The sequence below is a fragment of the Microcaecilia unicolor genome, chromosome 12 (genome assembly GCF_901765095.1).
Source record: "Microcaecilia unicolor chromosome 12, aMicUni1.1, whole genome shotgun sequence".
Lineage (NCBI taxonomy): Eukaryota > Metazoa > Chordata > Amphibia > Gymnophiona > Siphonopidae > Microcaecilia > Microcaecilia unicolor.
Window position 1 is genome coordinate 104,235,312 of NC_044042.1, and position 27,094 is coordinate 104,262,405.

A 27,094-nucleotide genomic window follows, 5' to 3' on the forward strand; every position below is an offset into this window, starting at 1 on the left:
ATGTTTAATAGTAGTAGTTCCCCAAGCCTCTCCTATCTCCCCATTCCTTTACAGCTTGTACATGAGTTCCCTCAGTCAGCTTTTGTTGAAATCTGGTGAGCTCATGTTGTCCTATGCAGATAATATTTTCTTGTTGTTTCCTGTTGGTCAGACTGTTAAACTCTATTTCTTATAAAATAAGCAGTTGTAAAAATAGGACTGAAGTGGTCTTCTAAGGTTAAACTCAAACTTAAACGCTGATAACACCAAGATACTTGGTCTCACTCACACACACAAGGAGTGACTCGGGTTGCACATACTGCAGCAGGACATGTTTATCCACTCTTACCCTAGCTGACATAATACTTAACCATCTCTCTGATCTCATGTGCAACTTTCTTTAAATCAGTCACCTTACTTTCTTTCCATCTTTGCTTATACCCTACGCTATTAAAATGTTCTATTACGTACTGTGTTGACATTGTAAGTAGTAACTATGCCATACTTTGTATTGTTATTTGAATATTTTTACTGCTGTAATTGCCTATTGCTCTTGTTTGATCTATTCTTACTGTACACCTCCTATTGTGCTCTATTTTTTTCTTTGCTCTGAACCTGAGATTCCTGGGCTTGGGGGCAGGGCTGCTTGAAGTAGTTCTCTGGGGCAGGGTTTAGATTGAACGTACCTAAACAGATAGATACCGGCAGGGACTAAGCACCACAGTTAGTTTAACTTTAGAAAAGGAGACTACAATAAATGAGAAGAACGGTGGAAAAAAAGACTGAAAGGAGCAGCTGAAAGGGTAAAAAAAACTTGAGTCAGGCGTGGATGCTGTTCAAAAACACCATCCTAGAAGTACAGGACAAATATATTCCACGTATTAGAAAAAGAGGAAAAAAGACCAAATGTCAGCCGGCGTGGCTAAACAGTAAGGTAAAGGAAACTATTAGAGCCAAAAAACAATCCTTCAGAAAATGGAGAAGGGAACCGACTGAAGACAATAAGATAAAACATAAGGAATGTCAAGCCAAATGCAAAAAGGAGATAAGGAGGGCTAAGAAGGACTTTGAAAAAAAAAAGTTAGCGTTAGAAGTGAAAACACATAGCAAAATTTATCGGTAGGGCCGCTGGACGACTGTGGTGTTAAAGGGGCAATCAGGGAAGACAAAGCTGTAGCAGAGAAATTAAATTAATTCTTTGCTTCGGTCTTCATCGAGGAGGATTTGGGAGGGATACTGGTGCCGGAGAAGGTATTTGAAGCGGACGAGTCAGAAAGACTAAATGATTTCTCTGTAAACTTGAAGGATGTAATGGGGCAGTTCTGCAAACTGAAAAGTAGTAAATCACCGGGACCGGATGGTATTCATCCCAGAGTATTAATAGAGCTGAAAAATGAACTTGTGGAGCTACTATTAGTAATATGCAATTTATCCCTCAAATCAGGTGTGGTACCGGAAGATTGGAGGGTGGCCAATATAACGCCGATTTTTAAAAAGGGTTCCAGAGGAGATCCGGGAAATTATAGACCGGTGAGTCTGACGTCAGTGCCGGGAAAAATGGTGGAGGCTATTATTAAGAATAAAATTACACAGCACATACAAAAGCATGGGCTACTGAGACAAAGTCAGCACGGATTTAGTGAAGGGAAGTCTTGCCTCACAAATCTACTGCTTTTTTTAGAGGGGGTGAACAAACATGTGGACAAAGGGGAGCCGATGGATATTGTATATCTAGATTTTCAGAAGCCGTTTGACAAAGTGCCTCATGAAAGACTCCAAAGGAAACTGAAGAATCATGGGATCTGAGGCAGTGTATTATTATGGATTAAGAGCTGGTTAAAAGATAGGAAGCAGAGAGTATTTATTTATTTATTGCATTTGTATCCCACATTTTTCCACCTCTTTGCAGGCTCAACGTGGCTTACAATACATCATGAATGGTAGAGATATATAAGAATAAACGTTTAGTATTACAGAAGAATCTTGGATAACATGATAGTGCTAAAGCATGATATTAGTGTAACAAGCAAATTTTATAAGGCAATTCTGGATATATGCGGAGGAGTTCATGTTTGTTGGTCTTTGTGGTATGCCTTGTTGAAGAGATGGGTCTTCAGTAGTTTGTGGAAGTTAGTTAGTTCATAGATTGCTTTTAAGTTGTGCGGCAGCGCGTTCCAGAATTGTGTGCTCAAGTAGGAAAAGGTTGACGCATGGGTTAGTTTGTATTTTAGACCTTTGCAGTTGGGGAAATGAAGATTAAGGAATGTGTGGGATGATTTTTAAGCATTCCTGGGTGGTAAGTCTATCAGGTCTGACACGTAGGCTGGGGCATCTCCGTGATGATTTTGTGAACAAGGGTACATATTTTGAACATGATGCGTTCTTTAAGAGGGAGCCAGTGTAGCTTTTCTCGTAGGGGTTTAGCATTTTCATTATTTTGTTTTACCGAATATGAGTCTAGCTGCCGTGTTCTGGGTTGTCTAGAGTTTCTTGATTATTTGCTCTTTGCAGCCAGCATACAGTGTGTTGCAGTAGTCTAAATAACTGAGTACTATCGATTGTACCAGGTTACGGAAGACGGTCCTTGGGAAGAACGGTCTTACTCTTTTTAATTTCCACATTGAGTGGAACATCTTCTTGGTTGTGTTTCTCACGTGACTCTCAAGTGTTAGGTGTCGGTCAATGGTGACTCCAAGAATTTTTAGGGTGTCCAAAATTGGAAGATTCAGTTTTGGTGTGTTAATGGTGGTGAATTTGTTCGTGTTATGTTGAGAGTTGAGTATTAGGCATTGGGTTTTTCTGCAGGGTTGAATGGTCATTATTCTCGATGGAGAAGGGTAGTTAGTGGGGTCCCTCAGGGGTCTGTGCTGGGGCCGCTGCTTTTTAACATATTTATAAATGACCTTGAGATGGGAGTAACTAGTGAGGTAATTAAATTCGCAGATGACACAAAGTTATCCAGGGTTTTCTCGTCGCGGGAGGAGTGTGAAAGATTACAAGAGGACCTCGTGAGACTGGGGGATTGGGCGTCCAAATGGCAGATGAAGTTCAACGTTGAGAAGTGCAAAGTGATGCATGTGGGAAGGAGGAACCCGAATTACAGCTATGTCATGCAAGGTTCCGCTTTAGGAGTTACGGACCAAGAAAGGGATCTGGGAGTCATCGTGGATAGGACGTTGAAATCTTCAGCTCAATGTGCTGCAGCGGCTAAGAAGGCGAACAGAATGTTGAGTATTATAAGAAAAGGGATAGAAAACAAGCATGAGGATGTTATAAATGCCATTATATTGCTCCATGGTGTGACCGCACCTGGTCTATAAGCTCTACCAGTTAGTTCTGGTCGCCTTATCTCAAAAAAGATATAAAGGAATTGGAGAAGGTGCAGAGAAGGGCGACAAAAATGATAAAAGGGATGGGACGACTACCTTATGAGGAGAAGTTAAGAAGGCTAGGACTCTTTAGCCTGGAGAAAAGGTGGCTGAGGGGTGATATGATAGAGGTCTACAAAATAATGAGTGGGGTAGAGCGGACAGATGTGAAGCGTTTGTTTACGCTTTCTAACAATAATAGAACCAGGAGACACAAGATGAAATTAGAATGTGGTAGGTTTAAAACTAATCAGAGAAAGTTTTTCTTTACTCAGCGCGTAGTTAGACTCTAGAACTCATTGCCGGAGAAGGTAGTGACGGCAGCTGGCCTTGCTGAGTTTAAAGGGGGTCTGGACAGATTCCTGAAGGAAAAGTCCATTGATCGTTATTAAATTTTGGGTTTTTGCCAGGTTCTTGGGGCCTGGATTGGCCGCTGTCGGAGACAGAGTGCTGGGCTTGATGGACCTTTGGTCTTTTCCCAGCGTGGCAGTGCTTATTCTTATGTTTTCATTGGATTTAGCAAAATTCCCCAAGTAATCTTGGATGACGATGGATCTCAATTCAAAGTAGAGAGAACCTCCAAAGTGTTGGGGGTGATTGGATTCATCTTTAACAATGGAGCCACAGATTAATAGTTTAATTAGAAAAGCCTATTTCAATTTAAAACAGCTACACTTGCTAAGATCTTACTTTTTAGAAGATCACTTTAAGATCATTGTACAACTGACTATTCTTATAGATTATGGAAACTCATTATCTGTCGTCCAAGCAACTTTCTAGAATTTAAGAGATTCAGAATTCAACCGCTAGGCTTATTTTTTGGAAAAGTCGGTTGGATCATATAAGTCCTTTGTTGGAAATATTGCATTGGTTGCTTGTAAGGACTTGGGTCATTTTTAAGGCACTTTATTTAGTATTTAAGTTTTTGGAGGGTACTTGCCCTGAAGGTGGATCTCAGTTGGTGACTGTGCTAAAATCTAGGACAATCTCTAGAAGATGTAATTACTTACTGTTAGATTTTCTTCAATCTTCCTTCTGAAATATGCTTGCTGGAGAGTTATCTTCTATTTCGCAAAACCTTAAAAATGTATGTTTGTTAGGCCTGGGGATTTTAATATTTGTTTTTGATTATATTACTTTCTTGAAATTGTGTCATCCCTGATGTTTATTATTTTAAATTGAATGTAACTTGCCTTGAATCTTATATTAGAGAGTTGGTGAGAGTTAAGTCCATCATAATATAATATAACATCTCAAGGAGTTGTTGTCTGGATGAGAACATCTGGAAGAAATAGGAAAGCAGTGGGCAAAACTGAAAGGAGCTATTGTAAGGGCAACAAACCTTGTTGTAAGGAAAGTAAATAAAACTAAGAGGAAAAGAAGGTCGCTTTGGTTCTCAAAAGTAGTAGCTGAAAAGGTGAGGAAAAAGAGATTAACCTTTATAAACTACAAAAGGAAGAAAGGGGACAATATCTGGAGAAGCTGGTAGAGTAGTCGGGAAAGCAAAGATGCAAATAGAAGAAAAAAATAGCCAATAGATTATTTTTTTTAGATATGTTAGTGACAGGAGGAAGTGCAAAAGTGGCATTGTGAGACTCAAAGATGAAGGGGAGGAATATTGTAGAATCTGATAAAGATAAGGCGGAATTGCTTAAACAAAATATTCTTTTCTGTGTTCACAGCTGAAGGGCTGGGAGCAGAACAGCAGAAGACAAATACAAACAGGAATGGAGGGATGGTTGTCCTTGTACGATTTTCAGAGGACTGTGTTCGTGAGGAGCTGGCTAAACTATAGATACACAAAGCGATGGGGACGGATGACATACATTCGAGAGTACTGAAGAAACTTAGTAAAATTCTAGTGGCTCCACTGGCTGACCGCTTCAATGCTTCTCTAGAGTATGGCGTGGACCCGGAGGACTGAAGAAAGGTGATTATGATCCCTCTCCACAAGCCAGTAAGTCTGACTTCAGTGATAAGTAAATTAATGGAAACAATTTTTAAACAGAGAATAGTAAAGTTTTTAGAGGGTTGGATTGAGGGAAATCGCTAGGTGTGGTGCATTTAGATTTTAGCAAAGCCAATGACAAATAAACCGAGTGGCCTTAGTATGCTCCTCAATTTCTAGGGACAAGCAGGTTCCCTACAGTCCTGCAGAGTTTGCCTGTTCCTCACTATTGGAAATGTGACAGTGAAACAGTGCCCCCCCACTGGCAGGACTGTAGGTGGAGGATTTCTGCTCAGTTGGGAGGGAACAGTGAGGGGGCTCTTAGCAAAAGATTCATCCTAGTTGATTAAGGCTTTATATATATATATATATATATATATATATATACACACACACACACATATGGGGGATGGGAGTTGACATATCGCCTTTCTGCAGTTGCTATCAAGGTGGTTTACATATTATTTTTTGTTACATTTGTACCCCGCGCTTTCCCACTCATGTCAGGCTCAATGCGGCTTACATGGGGCAATGGAGGGTTAAGTGACTTGCCCAGAGTCACAAGGAGCTGCCTGTGCCTGAAGTGGGAATCGAATTCAGTTCCTCAGTTCCCCAGGACCAAAGTCCACCACCCTAACCACTAGGCCACTCCTCCACTGTTGCTACTATTTGAGATTCTACATGGAATGTTGCTATTCCACTAGCAACGTTCCATGTAGAAGTCGGCCCTTGCAGATCACCAATGTGGCCGCGCAGGCTTCTGCTTCTGTGAGTCTGACATCAGACTCACAGAAACAGAAGCCTGCGCAGCCTTCTACATGGAATGTTGCTAGTGGAATAGCAACATTCCATGTAGAATCTCCAATAGTAGCAACATTCCATGTAGAATCTCCAATAGTATCTATTTTATTTTTGTTACATTTGTACCCTGCGCTTTCCCACTCATGGCAGGCTCAATGCGGCTTACATGAGGCAATGGAGGGTTAAGTGACTTGCCCAGAGTCACAAGGAGCTGCCTGTGCCTGAAGTGGGAATCGAAGTCAGTTCCCCAGGACCAAAGTCCACCACCCTAACCACTAGGCCACTCCTCCACTGTTGCTACTATTTGAGATTCTACATGGAATGTTGCTATTCCACTAGCAACATTCCATGTAGAAGTCGGCCCTTGCAGATCACCAATGTGGCCGCGCAGGCTTCTGCTTCTGTGAGTCTGACGTCCTGCACGTACGTGCAGGACGTCAGACTCACAGAAACAGAAGCCTGCGCAGCCTTCTACATGGAACATTGCTAGTGGAATAGCAACATTCCATGTAGAATCTCCAATAGTAGCAACATTCCATGTAGAATCTCCAACAGTAGCAACATTCCATGTAGAATCTCCAATAGTAGCAACATTCCATGTAGAATCTCCAATAGTATCTATTTTATTTTTGTTACATTTGTACCCTGCGCTTTCACACTCTTGGCAGACTCAATGTGGCTTACATGGGGCAATGGAGGGTTAAGTGACTTGCCCAGAGTCACAAGGAGCTGCCTGTGCCTGAAGTGGGAATCGAATTCCGTTCCTCAGTTCCCCAGGACAAAAGTCCACCACCCTAACCACTAGGCCACTCCTCCATTGTTGCTACTATTTGAGATTCTACATGGAATGTTGCTATTCCACTAGCAACGTTCCATGTAGAAGTCGGCCCTTGCAGATCACCAATGTGGCCGCGCAGGCTTCTGCGAGTCTGACGTCCTGCACATACGTGCAGGACGTCAGACTCACAGAAACAGAAGCCTGCAAAGCCTTCTACATGGAATGTTGCTAGTGGAATAACAAGATTCCATGTAGAATCTCCAATAGTAGCAATATTCCATGTAGAATCTCCAATAGTAGCAACATTCCATGTAGAATCTCCAACAGTAGCAATATTCCACGTAGAATCTCCAATAGTAGCAACATTCCATGTAGAATCTCCAATAGTATCTATTTTATCTTTGTTACATTTGTACCCTGCGCTTTCCCACTCATGGCAGGCTCAATGCGGCTTACATGGGGCAATGGAGGGTTAAGGAGCTGCCTGTGCCTGAAGTGGGAATCAAACTCAGTTCCTCAGTTCCCCAGGACCAAAGTCCACCACCCTAACCACTAGGCCACTCCTCCACTATAGGTACTTTATATATGTACACTACTCACATACACTCTTCATGATTGTGAGTAAACTGACTCTACCAGCTTCTCCTATATCATCAGAAACTCTCATGCATGCACCACACAAACTCACAAATATGGAACATACCAAGTACAAATATTTTCACAGCAGCAAGGCTACAAACAGACCTCACAGTACTGTACTATCTATTCTGCCTCTTTCCAGAGAAGATTATTTTATTTCAATTTTGTCTGGGGTAACACACATGCACCATTTCCTTTTTAGGTGCATGAGAGTGGTATTAGCACAGGATACAGATGACAAACACCACAGCTGCAGCGTGGCTTAAGGCTGGTATTTGTGGCCAAGCTTCAGATAGTTTCCCAAGCACCACATCTTTTTTTTCCTCAAAGGAACAAGGGAAATGCCAGCAGAGAGGTCCACAGATTTATTTATCCTAATGTTTTTCTGCACGTTTGAAATAATTTTAAGCAGTGCTCCAGCTTCATCTAGGGCATTTTAATGACACTCTGCATAGGAATGTGCTGAGGGGAAGGCAGATTGTGTTGGGAGGGGCTGAGGGAGAGCAGCAGGGAAGGCCTAACAGGAAAGGACTGGTAGAAAGGCAGAAAGGTTGCTGACAGAGGTTGGGAAGATGTTAGGGGACAGGCTGGCTAGGCGGGACAAGGTGGCTGTGACAGTAGCCTACAGTTGAAAGAAAGGGCTAGGAACCAGGCTGGGTGAGAGCAGCTAGGGGAGTCTGTACTGGAAAGAGCAGGGCAGCAGTAATGGATTTTGGCTTTACTACCCATATCACTATCTCCATCCCCATCTCTGATCTAAATAACCACAGCTCTCAAGACCTCCACTCCAATTTCCCCCCTTTTCCCTCTCTGATTGTTACATTTGTACCCCGCACTTTCCCACTCATGGCAGGCTCAATGCGGCTTACATGGGGCAATGGAGGGTTAAGTGACTTGCCTGTGCCGGGAATCGAACTCATTTCCTCAGTTCCCCGGGACCAAAGTCTCCTCTCTCCCAACAGCAGATCTCTTCTCTCTTCCTCTTCACTACCTCCCTCCCTCCCTCCCACCAACCCTCTCCTTTCCCCTGCCCCAGAGCGATCTAAGCATGGCTCTGGTTCTGACAGAGCACAGAAACTAAACCACCTGAGACCCTGTACTCGCATGTCCCCATCTCCCACGTGGAAGCCTACAGACCACCCTGCTACCTGCATGTCTGGACTGCGCTTACTCAGTTCTACAGGCACTGACTTCTGATGACAGTAGTGTTGGAACTAAGGGTGCTATCATACAGGAAGCTGAGCCTAGACCTGAAGCATGCATGGATTCCACCCTTCATACTCTGTCACTACCACAATCAGGCCTAGGAAAGAGATGAGAGGACCCCTGGGCCTCTTTGTAGAGATGGAAGCCAATGACTACTCCGAGAGGAGTGAGGGGTGACAAGAAGAGCACTTCAGCCAAGGAACTTTACTATCTCCAGAATCTGCTGCCCTCTTTAGCTTGTGTGTATACCCAGGCCTGCTGGGAGGTTGTTAGAAAAAGAGGCGGGGAAGATGTGTTCAGTAAGCAAAAGTGCATTCCCAGAGGAAGTAACATTATCAAGAATAATTACAAATGGCTTTAATCTCTTCAAGCTGTGCACAAGGGGCAGAAGAAGGTGTGGACTAAGGAAAGCTAAGTAGGAATTGAATACTGCAGAGTTGTGCTGGGGGGGGGGGGGGGGGGGGGGCTTGCAGCAGACGCTTTACAGCCCTTATATGGGCTTGGTGGCTAAACATGGGATTCTGGGGCTTCTCCAAGCCCTGTGGGAGGAATCACAACATTATTGTCCCATGGGCAGGATTCTGCACACACTCCAAGTTCCTCTGTCCCAGGCACTCTCTGGCCCACACAGGTTCTGGCCGACGACTGGTCCCGTATGCAGGAGAGTACAAGCAAACAGCTCTGAAAGCCATTTTAGGGGTTTCCTAATTCATATTTTAAGGAGCTCTTGGCCACTGGATAGAAAAAAATGAATGGTTTTGATAAGTATTCAAATCCAAACACCACTTTTTTTTTTCATATTATCCCCACAGCACCACACCAGGCAATAGTTCTCCATTATACACCTGCATTTCAGACAGTATAATCATTAACCATATACAAAGAACCATATGTATCTCAGTATTCACACTGTATATACAGTTTATCATAGGCGAACCGGCGCCGTTATTTTGTGCAGTGTCTGATCTCATCCCTCTAATGAGGGTGGGTGGAAGTGGCTCAACTGTCCCCAAAGATGTAAGGATAGTTCTGCAGGATGTGCTCCACGATCTGGTTCTGGAAGACCATAAACATGGTGATATTCCCACTCTCAGTCTCAGGCTTCAGCAAAGTGGGTCCGAACACGATGGCGATGCTCTGTGTAGACATGCGATTTTCCTCCCGCTGCTCAATCACCCTAGGGATGCAGTGCAAGAGAGAACAAGTGATGTTATGATAGATGGACTTTATTACTGGCTGTGTATTGAGCCTCCTCTAGAGATGAGAGCTACAAATGAGCAAAGATAAAAGCTTGTACAGCCTGGATACTGGCATAGTTACGAGTGGGCACAGGCCTACCCATTCTTGTCTCAGGCCTACCCCTCAAACACTTCAGTAGTGGCACCTCACTCCCCTCTCTCCCTCATCTCCATTTGCAGCCCAGCATCTGCCTGTCTCTCTCAGAAATCACCCCCTCAGCCCCCGGTCTACCTCAGAACCGTCACAGGTGGCGATTCTTATAGGCAACCTGCACTGGCCCTGCAGACTTCTCTCTACCACGTCCCGCCCTTGATGATGTCACTTCCTGTTTCTTCACTGGCGAGAGGCAGGTTGCCTATAAGAACTGCTGCTGGCGACAGCTCTGAGATAGACTGGGGGGTGGGGGTCAGAGAGAGATGGGTAGATGTAGGGCCGCTGGTGGGAGGTACGAGCAGATGCTGGATCTGGGGCAGAGGAGAGGGAGAAAGATAAAGACATGTAACTTAGGGAAGCGGGAATGGAAGGGAAAGGAGATGGAGAGAGGTATGCAGGGGTGGAAAGGTAGGTTAAAAAACCCCCCTGTATTCTCTATATGCATGGGGGGTGGGGGTGGGAAGGGCCCATCCAAAATGGCAGGTTTGGCTACACCCCTGAGCCTAGAGAGCGATTTTTATGAGGGGATTGAGCCCAGAGCACAGTAACATACCGGCTGATATTCAGCTAGCAGTGCTCAGCGTTTTCTGGCCACCGGCAGCTTTATTTCCAAATTTTCAGTGCCGAGTCCATGTCCAGCAACTGGCATTGAATATCCAGGCATACATGGCTGGCTAACACTTGTGCAGTTGAGTGCAATATTCATCACTTAACTGCATAAGATGAATCACATAAAGAGAGGACACAGAGGGTAATGTAATAATGTCATTCTTGCATGTACATGACCTCTCAACCATGACAAGATGTCACGTGCTTTGTCGATGGGTATGCACAGGAGCAAGGTTTACCACATATATATGAAGATTATCAAATACACTAATACAGAGGTTCCCAAACTTGATCCTGAAGGCACCCTGGATGCCTACTTGTCTTTATAAAACAGTGTCTCTGTAGGTGTCTACCCATAGTGCAATTATTATATTACCACATATCATCTACCTGATACGAGTAAGTGTTTCCAGGGTGAATAGGTGGAGCAGGGTGGGATTGACACTTATATGCACTTATCTCTCGCTTATCTGACCTTTTACTTATCTGACGAATCTTGGTGACATCACAGTATGTCACTGAGATACGCGTGGGTTCCCCTATTTAGTTAAAAGGCAGCAGTGCTAGGCAAGACTCTTGGGCACATTCTGGCCAATATTCAGCGCTTTTTAACCGGCCAGGAACGGCTCCGAGGCAGGTGTAATTGTTCATGAATACATGGCAGAAACAAAAGAGGCACATGCATGTACAGTAGGCCATAAGAACAGCCATACTGGGTCAGACCAGTGATCCATTTAATCCAGTAACCCGTTTCAAGACTGACCAATCCAGGTCACAAGTACCTGGTAGATTCTCAAATAGCAGCAACATTCCATGCTACCAATCCCCAGGACAAGCAGTGGCTTCCCCCATGTCCATCTCAATAACAGGCTATGGACGTTTCCTCCAGAAACTTGTCCAAACCTTTTTTTAAACCCACATAATCTAACTGCTGTTACCACATCCTCCAGCAGCACGTTCCAGAGCTTAACTATTCATATAGTGAAAAAATATTTCCACCTATTTGTTTTAAAAGTATTTCCATATCATTTCATTGAGTGTCCCCCTGGTCTTTGAACTTTATGAAAGAGTGAAAAATCGATTCACTTTTACCTGCTCTACACCACTCAGGATTTTAAAGACCTCAATCATATCCTCCCTTAGTTTTCTCTTTTCCAAGCTGAAGAACCCTAACCTCTTTAGCCTTTCCTCATATGGGAGGAGTTCCATCCCCTTTATCATTTTGGTCACTCTTCTTGTAACCTTTTCTAATTCTGCTATATATTTTTTGAGATATGTTGACCAGAATTGAATGCAGTACTCCAGGCTTCGCCCTTTCTGCCTTGCCTCACCCTATGCTTGGAATAAACTCTCTGAGCCCATACGCCAGGCCCCTTCCCTGCCCATCTTCAAATTCTTGCTCAAAGCCCACCTCTTCAATATCGCCTTCAGCACCTAACCACTTACCTCTATTCAGGAAATCTAGACTGCCCCAATTTGACATTTCGTCCTTTAGATTGTAAGCTCCTTTAACATTTCGTCCTTTAGGTTGTAAGCTCCTTTGAGCAGGGACTGTCCTTCTTTGTTAAACTGTACAGCGCTGCGTAACCCTAGTACAGCTCTAGAAATGTCAAGTAGTAGTAGTAGTACTCAAGGTGAGGTCGCACCATAGAGCAATACTGAGGCATTATAATATTCTTGTCTTATTTTCCAACCCTTTCCTAATAATTCCTAGCATCCTGTTGGCTTTTTTGGCTGTGCCACACACTGGACAGATTTGAGCATATTGTCTACGATGGCACCTAGATCTTTTTCTTGAGTGCTGACTCCTAAGGTGAACCCTAGCATCAGGTAACTATGATTTGGATTATTCTTTCCAGTATGTATCTCTTTGCATATGTCTACATTATATTTCATCTGCCATTTGAATGCCCAGTCTTCCAATTTCCTAAGGTCTTCCTGGAATATTTCAGAGTCCACATGTGTTTTAACAACTGAATAGTTTTGTGTCATCTGCAAATGCAATCACATCACTTGTTGTTCCGATTTCCTGTACAGATCCCTGTGGCACTCCACTATTCACCCTCCTCTATTGAGAAAAATGGCCGTTTAACCCTACCCTCTGTTTTCTGTCCAATAACCCATTCCTTATCCACAAAACAACACTGCCTCCTGTCCCATGACCTTTTAATTTTCTCAGACCACACCCTCCCTGTCTCAGACAGCCTGAAAATCCTCAACGTTACAGTGGACCGCAACATTACACTAGAAAGCCAAGTAAAATCCACAACAAAGAAAATGTTCTACTCAATGTGGACTCAAGCGCGTGAAACAATACTTCCCGAGGGAAACATCCCGCAACCTGATACAATCGATGGTACTGAGCCATGCTGACTACTGCAATGGAATCTACGCAGGATGCAAAGAACAAATCCTAAAGAAACTTCAGACCGCACAAAACACGGCTGCAAGACTCATCTTCGGAAAAACACGATTTGAAAGCGCAAAACCCCTTCGCGAAAAACTACACTGGCTCCCAATCAAAGAACGCATTGCCTTCAAAATCTGTACTATGGTTCATAAAATCATATATGGTGAAGCACCGGATTACGTGACAAGCCTAATTGACCTACCAACCAGAAACTCATCCGTATCAACACGAACGTACTTAAATCTACACTACCCAAGCTGCAAAGGACTCAAATACAAATCAACTTACGCATCCAGTTTTTCCTACATCAGCACACAACTGTGGAACACACTACCAAAAGACTTGAAAACCATATAAGACCATCTACACATCAGAAAGACACTCAAGACCCACCTGTTTAAAAAGGTATACCCTACAGATCCAACGTAAATGCCTGATCTCTGCGACACAACAACACTAAAGTTTGTAAGGGCCATCACCGAACTCTCCCGTCGAACGATTCCACAATGTAGTCCTACCACATGAAACCTTACCCTATCACAACTTCACCTTGTATTTGTATACACTGGAGTCTGCAACTGCTCTCCGGCACTATGTAAGCCACATTGAACCTACAAAGAGGTGGGAAAATGTGGGGTACAAATGTAACAAACAAATAAATAAAATCTAGATATACTACATCAACCAGCTCACCTTTATCCACAAGCTTATTCACACCTTCAAAGAACTGAAGGAAATTGGTGAGCCAAGACTTCCCTTGGCTGAATGCATGCAGACTCTGTCCCGTTAAACTATGTTGTGTATGTGTTCTGTAATTTTATTTTTTATAACAGTTTCCACAATTTTGCTTAGGATTGAAGTCAGGCTTACCAGTCTATAATTTCCTGGACCACCCCTGGAGCCCTTTTTAAAATGGCGTTTCATTGGGCACACTCCAATCTTCAGGTACTACAGAAGATTTTAATGTCAGGTTACAGATCACTAACAGCAGATCAGCAATTTTGTGTTCTTTCAGCACCATACCATCCAGTCCATGCGATTTATGACTCTTTAATTTGTTAATTTGGCTCAGTACATCGTCCAGGTTCCCTGAGATTTCTTTCAGTTCCTCCACATCGTCGTCCTTGAAAACCATCTCTGGTTCAGGTAGATCTTTTACATCTTCAGTAAAGACTGAGGCAAAGAATTAATTCAGCCTCTCTGCTATGGGCTTGTCCTCCCTGATTGCTCCTTTTGCTCCTTGTCTATTGGTTCCAGAGATTCCCTCATAGGCTTTCTGCTTCTGATATATCTGGAAAAGTTGTTGCCTCTGTGCCAAGTTTCTCTTCATATTCTTTTTTAGCCTTCTTTATCAATGCTTTGCATTTAACTTGCCAGTGCTTATGTTACGTATAAGTACATAAGCATCGCCATGCTGGGACAAACCAAGGGTCCATCGAGCCCAGCACCCTGTCACCGACAGCGGCCAAAAAACAAGCAATTTGTCCCGCCTATCCTAGAAATACTGCATTATTCCCTCGTCCATTCAATAGCATTCTATGGCTTTTTCCTCCAGGAAGCCGTCCAACCCTTTTTTGAAGTCTGCTAAGTTAACCGCCTCAACCACCTTTTCCAGCAGCGAATTCCAGAGTTGCTTTTTATTTTCTTCATTCGGATCCTTTTTCCATTCGTTGAAGGATGTTATTTTGGCTCTAACTGTCCCGTCTGTGGCCGTGCCAACCCTCAGACTTACCCTGTTTCTGGGAGTCAGTGTCTGTGCTGGCTTCTGCTTGTCTCTGTGTCTGTGTCTGTCTTAGGTTCTCTCTGGCTCTGTGTGCTGATTGCCTTACTGAACCTCACCTGTGTGGGCTTTGCCTCTTCCAAGATGGCTGCCGCCTCTTCCTCTTTGCCAGTATCCAAGATGGCTCCCGCTGTTCCTTCCTATGGGATGCCTGCTCTGAGTGTCAAGCCTCTGTTTGGTCACAAGGTGATTGCTGCAGCTGTGGCCCTGGTGTTGAAGGGCTTTATTAATCACTTGGAGACTACAGTCCTGGCCTTTGCATCTCATCTCATCTCATCTCATCTAAAGGTCCTGCTGTATAGAGTGCTCTGTACACAGTTTCAGTGTTTGCTCTGAGTGAGTTTCTATGTTTGTGTATACTAGCTAGCTTAGGCACCGTGTGGCTTGTAGCCTGTGTATAGCTTTGCTAGTGTTCTATGTTTGTTCACACTAGCTAGCTTAGGCACCGTCTGGCTTGTAAGCCTGTGCATAGCTCTGCTAGTTCTCTGTGTTTGTTTCCAGTGTATGGCTAGTTAGCTTAGGCACCGTCTGGCTTGTTGCCTGTGCATAGCTCTACTAGTTCTCTGTGTTTGTTTCCAGTGTATGACTAGTTAGCTTAGGCACCGTCTGGCTTGTTGCCTGTGCATAGCTCTACTAGTTCTCTGTGTTTGTTTCCAGTGTATGACTAGTTAGCTTAGGCACCGTCTGGCTTGTTGCCTGTGCATAGCTCTACTAGTTCTCTGTGTTTGTTTCCAGTGCATGACTAGTAACTTAGGCACCGTCTGGCTTGTGGCCTGTGCATAGCTCTGCTAGTTCTCTGTGTTTGTTTCCAGTGATAGACTAGCCAGCTTAGGCACCGTGTGGCTTGTAGCCTGTGCATAGCTCTACTAGTTCACTGTGGTTGTTTAGTGTTAGACTAGCCGCCCTTGCTAGTCACTATCCCAAGACTGTGTTTGTTCCTAGTGTTAGACTGGCCGCCCTTGCTAGTCACTATCCCGAGACTGTGTTTGTCCCTAGTGTTAGACTGGCCGCCCTTGCTAGTCACTATCCCGAGACTGTGTTTGTCCCTAGTGTTAGACTGGTCGCCCTCGCTAGTCACTATCCCTAGACTGTGTTTGTTCCTAGTGTTAGACTAGCCGCCCTTGCTAGCCACTATCCCAAGACTGTGTTTGTTCCTAGTGTTAGACTAGCCGCCCTTGCTAGCCACTATCCCAAGACTGTGTTCCGTTCAGCTAGCCGTCCTGCTAGCCCTCCTGCGGAGACAGTGACTTCAGCTAGCCGTCCTGCTAGCCACCTCCAGAGACAGTGTTGCATCTCCTGCTAGCCGTCCTGCTAGCCCTCCTGCGGAGACAGTGACTTCAGCTAGCCGTCCTGCTAGCCACCTCCAGAGACAGTGTTGCATCTCCTGCTAGCCCTCCTGCGGAGACAGTGACTTCAGCTAGCCGTCCTGCTAGCCACCTCCAGAGACAAGTGTTGCATCTCCTGCTAGCCGTCCTGCTAGCCCTCCTGCGGAGACAGTGACTTCAGCTAGCCGTCCTGCTAGCCACCTCCAGAGACAAGTGTTGCATCTCCTGCTAGCCGTCCTGCTAGCCCTCCTGCGGAGACAGTGACTTCAGCTAGCCGTCCTGCTAGCCACCTCCAGAGACAGTGTTGAATCCTGCCGACTGCCAGAACCCGGACAGACCCTGCTTGTCTGTCTTGCCTTCGCCTAGGGGCCAGGGGGCACCCCTGGACCTTCATTCCTGCTGTTCCTGTAAGTCCTACCGGCTGCCAGAACCTGAGGGCTCAACCCGAGGGGAAGGCAGTCAAGTGTAGGTGAAGCCTAGGTCCAGGGTGTTCCAGTTCCGCGGGTTCCGCTCCAGTGTGTTCCAGTCCAGCGGGTTTCACTCCTGTATGTTTCAGTCCAGTGGGGCCACTCCAGTGTGTCCAGTCCAGTGGGCCTCACTCCAGTGCGCATCCGTCCGGTGCGTTCCAGTTCCGAGTGTTCCGGTGTAGAACTCCAGTCCGGAGTTCCGGTCCAGTCTTATCTCCTCTCTACCTGGAAGGTGATTTTGCCTAAAGGACTCACAAACCCCGCGCTTCCGGGGAAGAAGCCTGAAGGTATGCCAAGGTCCTCGAGAGCGCGGCAAGCGCGAGAGACGCGACACTAACAGCCTCTTTCTCTTCACCTTTTAACAATGCTGGCTGTCTTTTCACCTTTTTTTATGTTTAAATATGTTTATTAGTGCAATGAGAAACAAACACAATACTGTCCTTGGAGGGATACTCCATACACCACTAAAGTCTTCTCATAAGGATCAAATACAAAACAGTGCAAATACATTTTGCTTTCCCCCCCCCCCACCTTACCCCCATCCCCTTTCTCTTGAACAGCTCAACTCCCCCCGCCCCCCCCCCCCCAGACTCCTCCACTCTATATCGCACTTAAGAATTCAAAATTCTACTACGCGCTACTGCAGTCAATGAGTCCCAGAAAGGGGACCAAACTTGGCAAAGTCTATCTCCTTGTGGCGAGGATAGGTCTTCTATTCCCCTACGCTCCAATGCGCAGAGGTGTATCATATTAGATCGCCAGTGTTGCAATGTAGGCGGGTCTCCGGTTATCCACTGTTGAAGAATCGATTTCTTTCCAACCAAGACTGTTTTTTTTAAGAAGCATTTGAGGCCCCGAGGAGCAAATGGTAACACTCTGAACACCTCAAACAGTTGAGATGGAGCTGGTCTCCAAACTACCCCCCATAACCCAGACACATGCTGACTAACTTGGCGCCAAAACCCAAGGATCCTCGGACACCTCCAGAACATATGTCCTAGGTCAGCTGGGGATTGAGCGCACTTCTTGCATCTATCCTCCGTCCCCATTGTTGCCCTGTATGCTCTATGGGGTGAAATATACATCCTCATCACAAATTTATAATGTGTTTCTTGCAACGTCACATTCTCCGTCAGTCTTTGGGTTCCCAAAAGACAAACCTTTACCGTTTCCATCTGGAGGTTCATCGCTAGCTCCTTATTCCAGCAATTGGTCAATTTACCATATTCCACCTCTCCCAAATGTTCCCGCAATGAAGCGTGATAATATTTGAGTGGGACCCTTAATTGTGCATCTAACCCCAATATGGTAACTAATTGTTCCCACGCCTGCTTTGTCATAGTGGAAGCCGGCAGGGATCTCAGATAGTGACGCAGCTGGAACATAGAAAAGAAATTTAATCCCCTAACCCCATACTCCAACTGCAGTTCCTCAGAAGATTTCAGAGTGCCCTCCGCATTATATAACTGATATAGATATTGTAAATTTTTTGTGCCCCACCTGGTAAACTCCTCTGAGCTAGTGCCCGGCATGAAGTCTCTGTTACCCTGGATTGGCAGTAGCGGAGAGGACTCCGCAGACAAACCGTAAAACCTACAGACCCACCTCCAAGCTTTCCTCAGGGGCATCACTATTGGTGCAAAAGCCAGCGGTGTCCGAAGCCTCCCCGGCGCCGCAAGCAACCAGGCACTAAAGTGGTCCGGGGCAAACAGCTTCGTCTCAGCTCTCGTACATGAAAAATAAGATGATCCCCGGAACCAATCCTTTCACCTTTTTTTAATACATGAAATACACCTTGTCTTGTCTTCCAAGATGGCAAGTGTCCATGCCTGATTTAATAATAATCAATTTTTCAACAGCATCTGTAATAAAGTTTGATTTTTCAGCCATCAGATCTAACAAATAGGAGAGGCCCAGTAGGTCCATCCGTAAAAAATGGCTTAAAAACAAAATAAAAGCTAAACCATTTTGCAAAACCTGCATTCAATTCCATTTTTAATATGTTACTGCACTTTGCCACAAGTTTTTGCTAGTTTCCAATTTCTGCTGATGCAAAGCAAGCTATGGGAAAGTGAGAAGAGCCACACAGACCCTGTGCACGGTGCTTGGAGCAAATGCCTGAGGTGATAGATACATGCTTACCTTTTGACCCATGCTGACATGCCACTCACCTGCACAGGTGCCCAAAAAGAAGTTTCATGGTGTTATAATTGGGAACGGGTAGGCTCTGCACCAGCTCTCTCATGTACTTTACTCGGGTATTTAGTTCTGGAATTTCTTATGGAAAAAAAACAAAAAAAATATCAGTGAAAACAGTTAGCAGAAGGAAATCTGGAAGGTCTCCAGATAAGGCAGCAACAGCATCTGTTCCATTAATTTAGACATACATCTCAGATTCTCTTGGCGGCAAGCCCTTAAAGTCATATACAAACATGGACAAATAATTAGGGTTTATGAAGGCAATAGTCTGCAGTGGTGGTCAGCCTATTAATTTAAATGCCAGTCACCGCATTTACATTTAGACATATATTTTTAGCAATGCTGCATACACTTATTCGGAGATTACCACTGCTACTACTGTTTGCTTCATTTAGGTGTGCCTTTCAACAGATTTAAAGAAAAATTAGGTTTTGCCTGCTAATTTTCTTTCCTTGAGTCCCTCTAAACCAGTCCAGACAAGTGGTCTATGCTCTCCTACCAGCAGATAGAACAATTTACCAAAGCTGTGACATTGCCCTAGAAGGCAGTGCTTCTCAACACAGTCCTTGAGGCACACCTAGTCCCATCAGGTTTTCAGAATATCCACAATGAATATGCAAGAGAGAGATTTACATATCAAGGAGGCAGTACATGCAAAACTCTCTCATGTATAATCATTGTGGATATCCTGAAAACCTGAAGGGACTAGATGTGCCTCAAGGACTGTGTTGAGAAGCACTGCTATAAGAGATCCGTGCTGTGCAGCCCAGAACATTTTTTTTAAAACTTAAACTTGATTGTCTTTCTGTACCCAGGGGCCATTCAAGGAACCTCTCTCAGAAACTGAGGGGAAGGGGCCAAGGCACAATTTATTTTTTTATTTTTGTTACATTTGTACCCCGCGCTTTCCCACTCATGGTAGGCTCAATGTGGCAGGCAATGGAGGGTTAAGTGACTTGCCCAGAGTCACAAGGAGCTGCCTGTGCCGGGAATCGAACTCAGTTCCTCAGTTTCCCAGGACCAAAGTCCACCACCCTAACCACTAGGCCACTCCTCCACTCAATGGCAACGAAACTGCCACGGGGGGGGGGGGAGGGGGGGACCAGGAACTCGGAATGTGCACTCCCCACTATTGGCTGCATGAAAAATAACATCCACCTAAACATAGAGAGCCCTCTGAACCAGAGCAGCACTGCACAGATACTCACTCACTATCTGCTGGAGACTGAGAAAATACGGACCTTGGCCTCAGTTTCGAATCCTTCCTCAGGGTCCGTGGTGTCAGACTGCTCAAATAAAGTGGAAGCGTTGGCTAAGGGTTTAGAAAGCACTTTATTTGAGCCAAGGTCGGGCCGTGGAAGGTGTCTAGCTGACTGTGGATTGAAAAGATAAGTGCTATTGACCCGTAGTATATTTGTAAACGGGTCTGTTGTTTGATTTGAGAATAATTAGTCTACATTTTTAGACCCAACGGGCACAACAGTAGATTTTAAAGGAGGTTTTGTTTTATCCATGATTTAAGGGACCTCCCTAATGCTGGTGATACCAACGTAGGAGTGTTCCCTTATAATTTTGAGGTTTTTTCCTCATTTAAAAAAATTCTCAAAAAATTTATCAGGAATATTTGTATGCAATTTGTATTAGTGGTTTATCCAGATATCCTAGTAGAGCTCTACTTTCAAATTTAGATTGTCTTCATTATAGGGTGATGTCATAGCTTTAGTAGCTCTCAGTCTCCATCTGCTGGTAGGAGAGCATAATCCATTCATCTGAACTGCTTTGGAGAGACAATGAGGAAACTTAATATACATGGGTCAATATTCATCTGCTGTAATCAGTGTTTTTTTTTTTTTTTACTGCTGGCTGTAGTGGTTTAAAAATAATGTGGATATTCAATGCTGCATACAGATAGTGAATGGCACTGAAGATCTGGGTAGGGCAGCATTATCTAGGTGGAGGCCAATTCTATAATCCAGGTGCCCACATTTACCCACCCCTTGCACACATGTCTAGAATTGGCGGTTTACCCATAAAAGCACCAGCAGGGCACCTAAGTGCTATTCTGAAAATACTCACTTAACCTATGGAACTTTGTAAGTCTAAGTGCTTTGAAAATAAGCCCCACTGTGTGTTGTGAGGAATATGAGGGTGAGAGGGAGAATGAAGGCAAATGGAGGAACGAGGAGGCACGAGAGGGAGGGAGACTAGGTAGAGAAAGGAAGGAGTCTTTTCCCCTGGGGGATTGGAGAAAAGGAAAAGACTACAATTCCCAGCAGCCCATGGTAGAAACAGGGACTTCAATCCCCAACAGCCCCCAGAGGAGGTCAAGAGAAGGGAGTTGGAAAAACCTGTTCCAGAGAGCCAGGATGAACCTGCCCAATGAAGCAAATGGAGAGCAGCTGAGCAATGGGTGTGGGGAGGACTGGCAAGGGGAAGAAAAGGGGGAGGAACTAGAGCAAGAGGGGCCGATGGAGACTGCTGCTCTGACTAAACTGGAAGGAAAAGAGGTGAAACAGGAGAGGGCTGCTCGGGAGGAGAGCCTGGTAGAAGAAGGGAAAAGGTGGCTATCCTACAAGAGGAGCTGAGAGAACAGGTTTACCACGGAACGGTCTTGCGGGTGGTGGTCATGTGCTGGCCTAGTTGGGGAAGGGACCCTTGCCACTCCCCCTAGGTTGATTTCTTTTGAAAGGGAGAGAGGAGGAGTGGTGGTTTTGGGCATAACTGCTATACATGAACTGCTGGGACTTTGAACACTTTCTGAACTGCTGTGTTTGGGGAATTGTTTTGCATAACTGCTTTATATGAACTGCTGAGATTTTGGAACCTTTTGGGGGTTTTGTTTTAAATACTATGCTGATGAACTGCTATGCTTCTTGAGAAATGCTGTGGTGGATTGGAGGAGCAGTTGACACAAAGGGATTACAATAAAGTATAATGATCTGACCTTGTGGATTGCCATGTGCTCTTTAGCAGTGGATTACAGCACACAGCTCAGCTAAAGGGCCGAGGGACTCAAGAGTCTCCTGGTGCAGGAGACTTTTCCAAGAGTCTCCCGGTGGTGGAGACCTTACAGTGTATTAGCAAGAGGAAGCAAACACATGAGCAGAGCCTAGACGGAATAGGTGTGGGGGCTCTCAGTCATGCACATAACTTACAGACTACTGTAAATCATGTGTCCCCCTGTCACTTTACAACACATTTATGGCTGGTGGAACTGCAGATGTGTAACTGTTAGGGGCACCGAGATCTGGGTTTTATCCAAAATTCTAAAAATCAAAAAGTTCCAAAAACCGAATGGGTCAATATTCAAAGTGATTTAACCGGCCAGAAATGGCTCCACATACCTGGAAATTCAATGTTGGTGCACAGACATAGCCTAGCATTGAATTTCTGAGTTTAACGCCAGCAGCGGTTAGCAAAATGCTGATCATCACTGGCTGAATATCAGGCCTGAATTTTTTTTTTTGGTGCATTACTAATCTGTTCAAAAAAGCTCACTTTTGGCATCAAAAATGAAACCTGGCCACAAAGCGAATGCTACATACCTGTAGAAGGTATTCTCCGAGGACAGCAGGCTGATTGTTCTCACTGATGGGTGATGTCCACGGCAGCCCCTCCAATCGGAAACTTCACTAGCAAAGTCCTTTGCTAGTCCTCGCGCGCCTATGCGCACCGCGCATGCGCGGCCGTCTTCCCGCCCGAACCGGCTCGTGTTCGTCAGTCCCGTATGTAGCAAGGGAAGACACAACTCCAAAGGGGAGGCGGCCGGGTTTGTGAGAACAATCAGCCTGCTGTCCTCGGAGAATACCTTCTACAGGTATGTAGCATTCGCTTTCTCCGAGGACAAGCAGGCTGCTTGTTCTCACTGATGGGGTATCCCTAGCCCCCAGGCTCACTCAAAACAACAACCATGGTCAATTGGGCCTCGCAACGGCGAGGACATAACTGAGATTGACCTAACAATTTATCCAACTAACTGAGAGTGCAGCCTGGAACAGAATAAACATGGGCCTAGGGGGGTGGAGTTGGATTCTAAACCCCGAACAGATTCTGAAGCACTGACTGCCCGAACCGACTGTCGCGTCGGGTATCCTGCTGCAGGCAGTAATGAGATGTGAATGTGTGGACAGATGACCACGTCGCAGCTCTGCAAATCTCTTCAATAGTGGCTGACTTCAAGTGGGCTACCGACGCTGCCATGGCTCTAACATTATGAGCCGTGACATGACCCTCAAGAGCCAGCCCAGCCTGGGCGTAAGTGAAGGAAATGCAATCTGCTAGCCAATTGGATATGGTGCATTTCCCCACAGCCACTCCCCTCCTGTTGGGATCAAAAGAAACAAACAATTGGCCGGACTGTCTGTTGGGCTGTGTCCGCTCCAGATAGAAGGCCAATGCTCTCTTGCAGTCCAATGTGTGCAGCTGACGTTCAGCAGGGCAGGAATGAGGACGGGGAAAGAATGTTGGCAAGACAATTGACTGGTTCAGATGGAACTCCGACACAACCTTTGGCAAGAACTTAGGGTGAGTGCGGAGGACTACTCTGTTATGATGAAATTTGGTGTAAGGGGCCTGGGCTACCAGGGCCTGAAGCTCACTGACTCTACGAGCTGAAGTAACTGCCACCAAGAAAATGACCTTCCAGGTCAAGTACTTCAGATGGCAGGAGTTCAGTGGCTCAAAAGGAGGTTTCATCAGCTGGGTGAGAATGACATTGAGATCCTATGACACTGTAGGAGGTTTGACAGGGGGCTTTGACAAAAGCAAACCTCTCATGAAGCGAACAACTAAAGGCTGTCCTGAGATCGGCTTACCTTCCACACGGTAATGGTATGCACTGATTGCACTAAGGTGAACCCTTACAGAGTTGGTCTTGAGACCAGACTCAGACAAGTGCAGAAGGTATTCAAGCAGGGTCTGTGTAGGACAAGAGCGAGGATCTAGGGTCTTGCTGTCACACCAGACGGCAAACCTCCGCCATAGAAAAAAGTAACTCCTCTTAGTGGAATCTTTCCTGGAAGCAAGCAAGATGCGGGAGACACCCTCTGACAGACCCAAAGAGGCAAAGTGTATGCTCTCAACATCCAGGCCGTGAGAGCCAGAGACTGGAGGTTGGGATGCAGAAGCGCCCCTTCGTCCTGTGTGATGAGGGTCGGAAAACACTCCAATCTCCACGGTTCTTCGGAGGACAACTCCAGAAGAAGAGGGAACCAGATCTGACGCGGCCAAAAAGGAGCAATCAGAATCATGGTGCCTCGGTCTTGCTTGAGTTTCAACAAAGTCTTCCCCACCAGAGGTATGGGAGGATAAGCATACAGCAGACCTTCCCCCCAGTCCAGGAGGAAGGCATCCGGTGCCAGTATGCCGTTGGCCTGAAGCCTGGAACAGAACTGAGGGACTTTGTGGTTGGCTCGAGATGCAAAGAGATCTACCAAGGGGGTGCCCCACACCTGGAAGATCTGTCGCACTACTCTGGAGTTGAGCGACCACTCGTGAGGTTGCATAATCCTGCTCAATCTGTCGGCCAGACTGTTGTTTACGCCTGCCAGGTATGTGGCTTGGAGCACCATGCCCTGACGGCGAGCCCAAAGCCACATGCTGACGGCTTCCTGACACAAGGGGCGAGATCCGGTGCCCCCCTGCTTGTTGATGTAATACATGGCAACCTGGTTGTCTGTCTGAATTTGGATAATTTGGTGGGACAGCCGATCTCTGAAAGCCTTCAGAGCGTTCCAGACCGCTCGTAACTCCAGGAGATTGATCTGCAGATCGCGTTCCTGGAGGGACCAGCTTCCCTGGGTGTGAAGCCCATCGACATGAGCTCCCCACCCCAGGAGAGACGCATCCGTAGTCAGCACTTTTTGTGGCTGAGGAATTTGGAAAGGACGTCCCCAGAGTCAAAGTGGACCAAATCGTCCACCAATACAGGGATTTGAGAAAACTCGTGTACAGGTGGATCACGTCTTCTAGATCCCCAGCAGCCTGAAACCACTGGGAAGCTAGGGTCCATTGAGCAGATCTCATGTGAAGGCGAGCCATGGGAGTCACATGAACTGTGGAGGCCATGTGGCCCAGCAATCTCAACATCTGCCGAGCTGTGATCTGCTGGGACGCTCGCACCCGCGAGACGAGGGACAAGTTGTTGGCTCTCGCCTCTGGGAGATAGGCACGAGCCGTCCGAGAATCCAGCAGAGCTCCTATGAATTCGAGTCTCTGTACTGGAAGAAGATGGGACTTTGGATAATTTATCACAAACCCCAGTAGCTCCAGGAGGCGAATAGTCATCTGCATGGACTGTAGAGCTCCTGCCTCGGATGTGTTCTTCACCAGCCAATCGTCGAGATAGGGGAACACGTGCACTCCCAGCCTGCGAAGCGCCGCTGCTACTACAGCCAAGCACTTCGTGAACACTCTGGGCGCAGAGGCGAGCCCAAAGGGTAGCACACAGTACTGGAAGTAACGTGTGCCCAGCTGAAATCGCAGATACTGTCTGTGAGCTGGCAGTATCGGGATGTGCGTGTAGGCGTCCTTCAAGTCCAGAGAGCATAGCCAGTCGTTTTCCTGAATCATGGGAAGAAGGGTGCCCAGGGAAAGCATCCTGAACTTCTCTTTGACCAGATATTTGTTCAGGGCCCTGAGGTCTAGGATGTGACGCATCCCCCCTGTTTTCTTTTCCACAAGGAAGTACCTGGAATAGAATCCCAGCCCTTCTTGCCCAGATGGCACGGGCTCGACCGCATTGGCGCTGAGAAGGGCGGAGAGTTCCTCTGCAAGTACCTGCTTGTGCTGGAAGCTGTAGGATTGAGCTCCCGGTGGACAATTTGGAGGTTTGGACACCAAATTGAGAGTGTATCCTTGCCGGACTATTTGGAGAACCCACTGATCGGAGGTTATGAGAGGCCACCTTTGGTGAAAAACTTTCAACCTCCCCCCAACCGGCAGATCGCCCGGCACTGACACTTTCATGTCGGCTATGCTCTGCTGGAGCCAGTCAAAAGCTCGTCCCTTGCTTTTGCTGGGGAGCCGAGGGGCCTTGCTGAGTCGCACGCTGCTGACGAGAGCGAGCGCGCTGGGGCTTAGCCTGGGCCGCAGGCTGTCGAGAAGGAGGATTGTACCTACGCTTGCCAGAAGAGTAGGGAACAGTCTTCCTTCCCCCATAAAAACGTCTACCTGTGGAGGTAGAAGCTGAAGGCTGCCGGCGGGAGAACTTGTCGAAAGCGGTATCCCGCTGGTGGAGCTGCTCTACCACCTGTTCGACCTTTTCTCCAAAAATATTATCCGCACGGCAAGGCGAGTCCGCAATCCGCTGCTGGATCCTATTCTCCAGGTCGGAGGCACGCAGCCATGAGAGTCTGCGCATCACCACACCTTGAGCAGCGGCCCTGGACGCAACATCAAAGGTGTCATACACCCCTCTGGCCAGGAATTTTCTGCACGCCTTCAGCTGCCTGACCACCTCATGAAATGGCTTGGCTTGCTCAGGAGGGAGCTTGTCCACCAAGCCCGCCAACTGCCGCACATTGTTCCGCATGTGTATGCTTGTGTAGAGCTGGTAAGACTGAATTTTGGCCACGAGCATAGAGGAATGGCAGGCCTTCCTCCCAAAGGAGTCTAAGGTTCTAGAGTCTTTGCCCGGGGGCGCCGAAGCATGCTCCCTAGAACTCTTAGCCTTCTTTAGGGCCAAATCCACAACTCCAGAGTCGTGAGGCAACTGAGTGCGCATCAGCTCTGGGTCCCCATGGATCCGGTACTGGGACTCGATCTTCTTGGGAATGTGGGGATTAGTTAAAGGCTTGGTCCAGTTCGCCAGCAATGTCTTTTTTAGGACATGATGCATGGGTACTGTGGACGCTTCCTTAGGTGGAGAAGGATAGTCCAGGAGCTCAAACATTTCAGCCCTGGGCTCGTCCTCCACAACCACCGGGAAGGGGATGGCCGTAGACATCTCCCGGACAAAGGCCGCAAAAGACAGACTCTCAGGAGGAGAAAGCTGCCTTTCAGGGGAGGGAGTGGGATCTGAAGGAAGGCCATCAGACTCCTCGTCAGAGAAATATCTGATGTCCTCCTCCTCCTCCCACGAGGCCTCACCATCGGTATCAGACACAAGTTCACGAACCTGTGTCTGAAGCCGTGCCCGGCTCGACTCCGTGGAACCACGGCCACGGTGGGAGCGTCGAGAGGTAGACTCCCTCG

At 46.4% G+C, this 27,094-nt stretch overlaps 1 protein-coding gene across 3 annotated transcripts in view; it reads right to left on the reverse strand.

Moving 5' to 3' along the window:
- Positions 1-7,630: 7,630 nt before the first annotated feature.
- The window catches only part of ARHGAP27 (Rho GTPase activating protein 27), a 258,259-nt gene continuing 238,795 nt past the window's right edge, over positions 7,631-27,094 (reverse strand). For all 3 annotated transcript variants that reach the window (XM_030220824.1, XM_030220826.1, XM_030220825.1), the window contains 3 exons: positions 18,874-18,979; positions 8,524-9,896; positions 7,631-8,262 (listed from right to left, as the gene is read on the reverse strand). In XM_030220824.1, the coding sequence (XP_030076684.1) occupies positions 9,719-9,896; positions 18,874-18,979 (284 nt within the window). In that variant the 3' untranslated portion in view covers positions 7,631-8,262; positions 8,524-9,718. The remainder of the gene's footprint in view (positions 8,263-8,523; positions 9,897-18,873; positions 18,980-27,094) is intronic.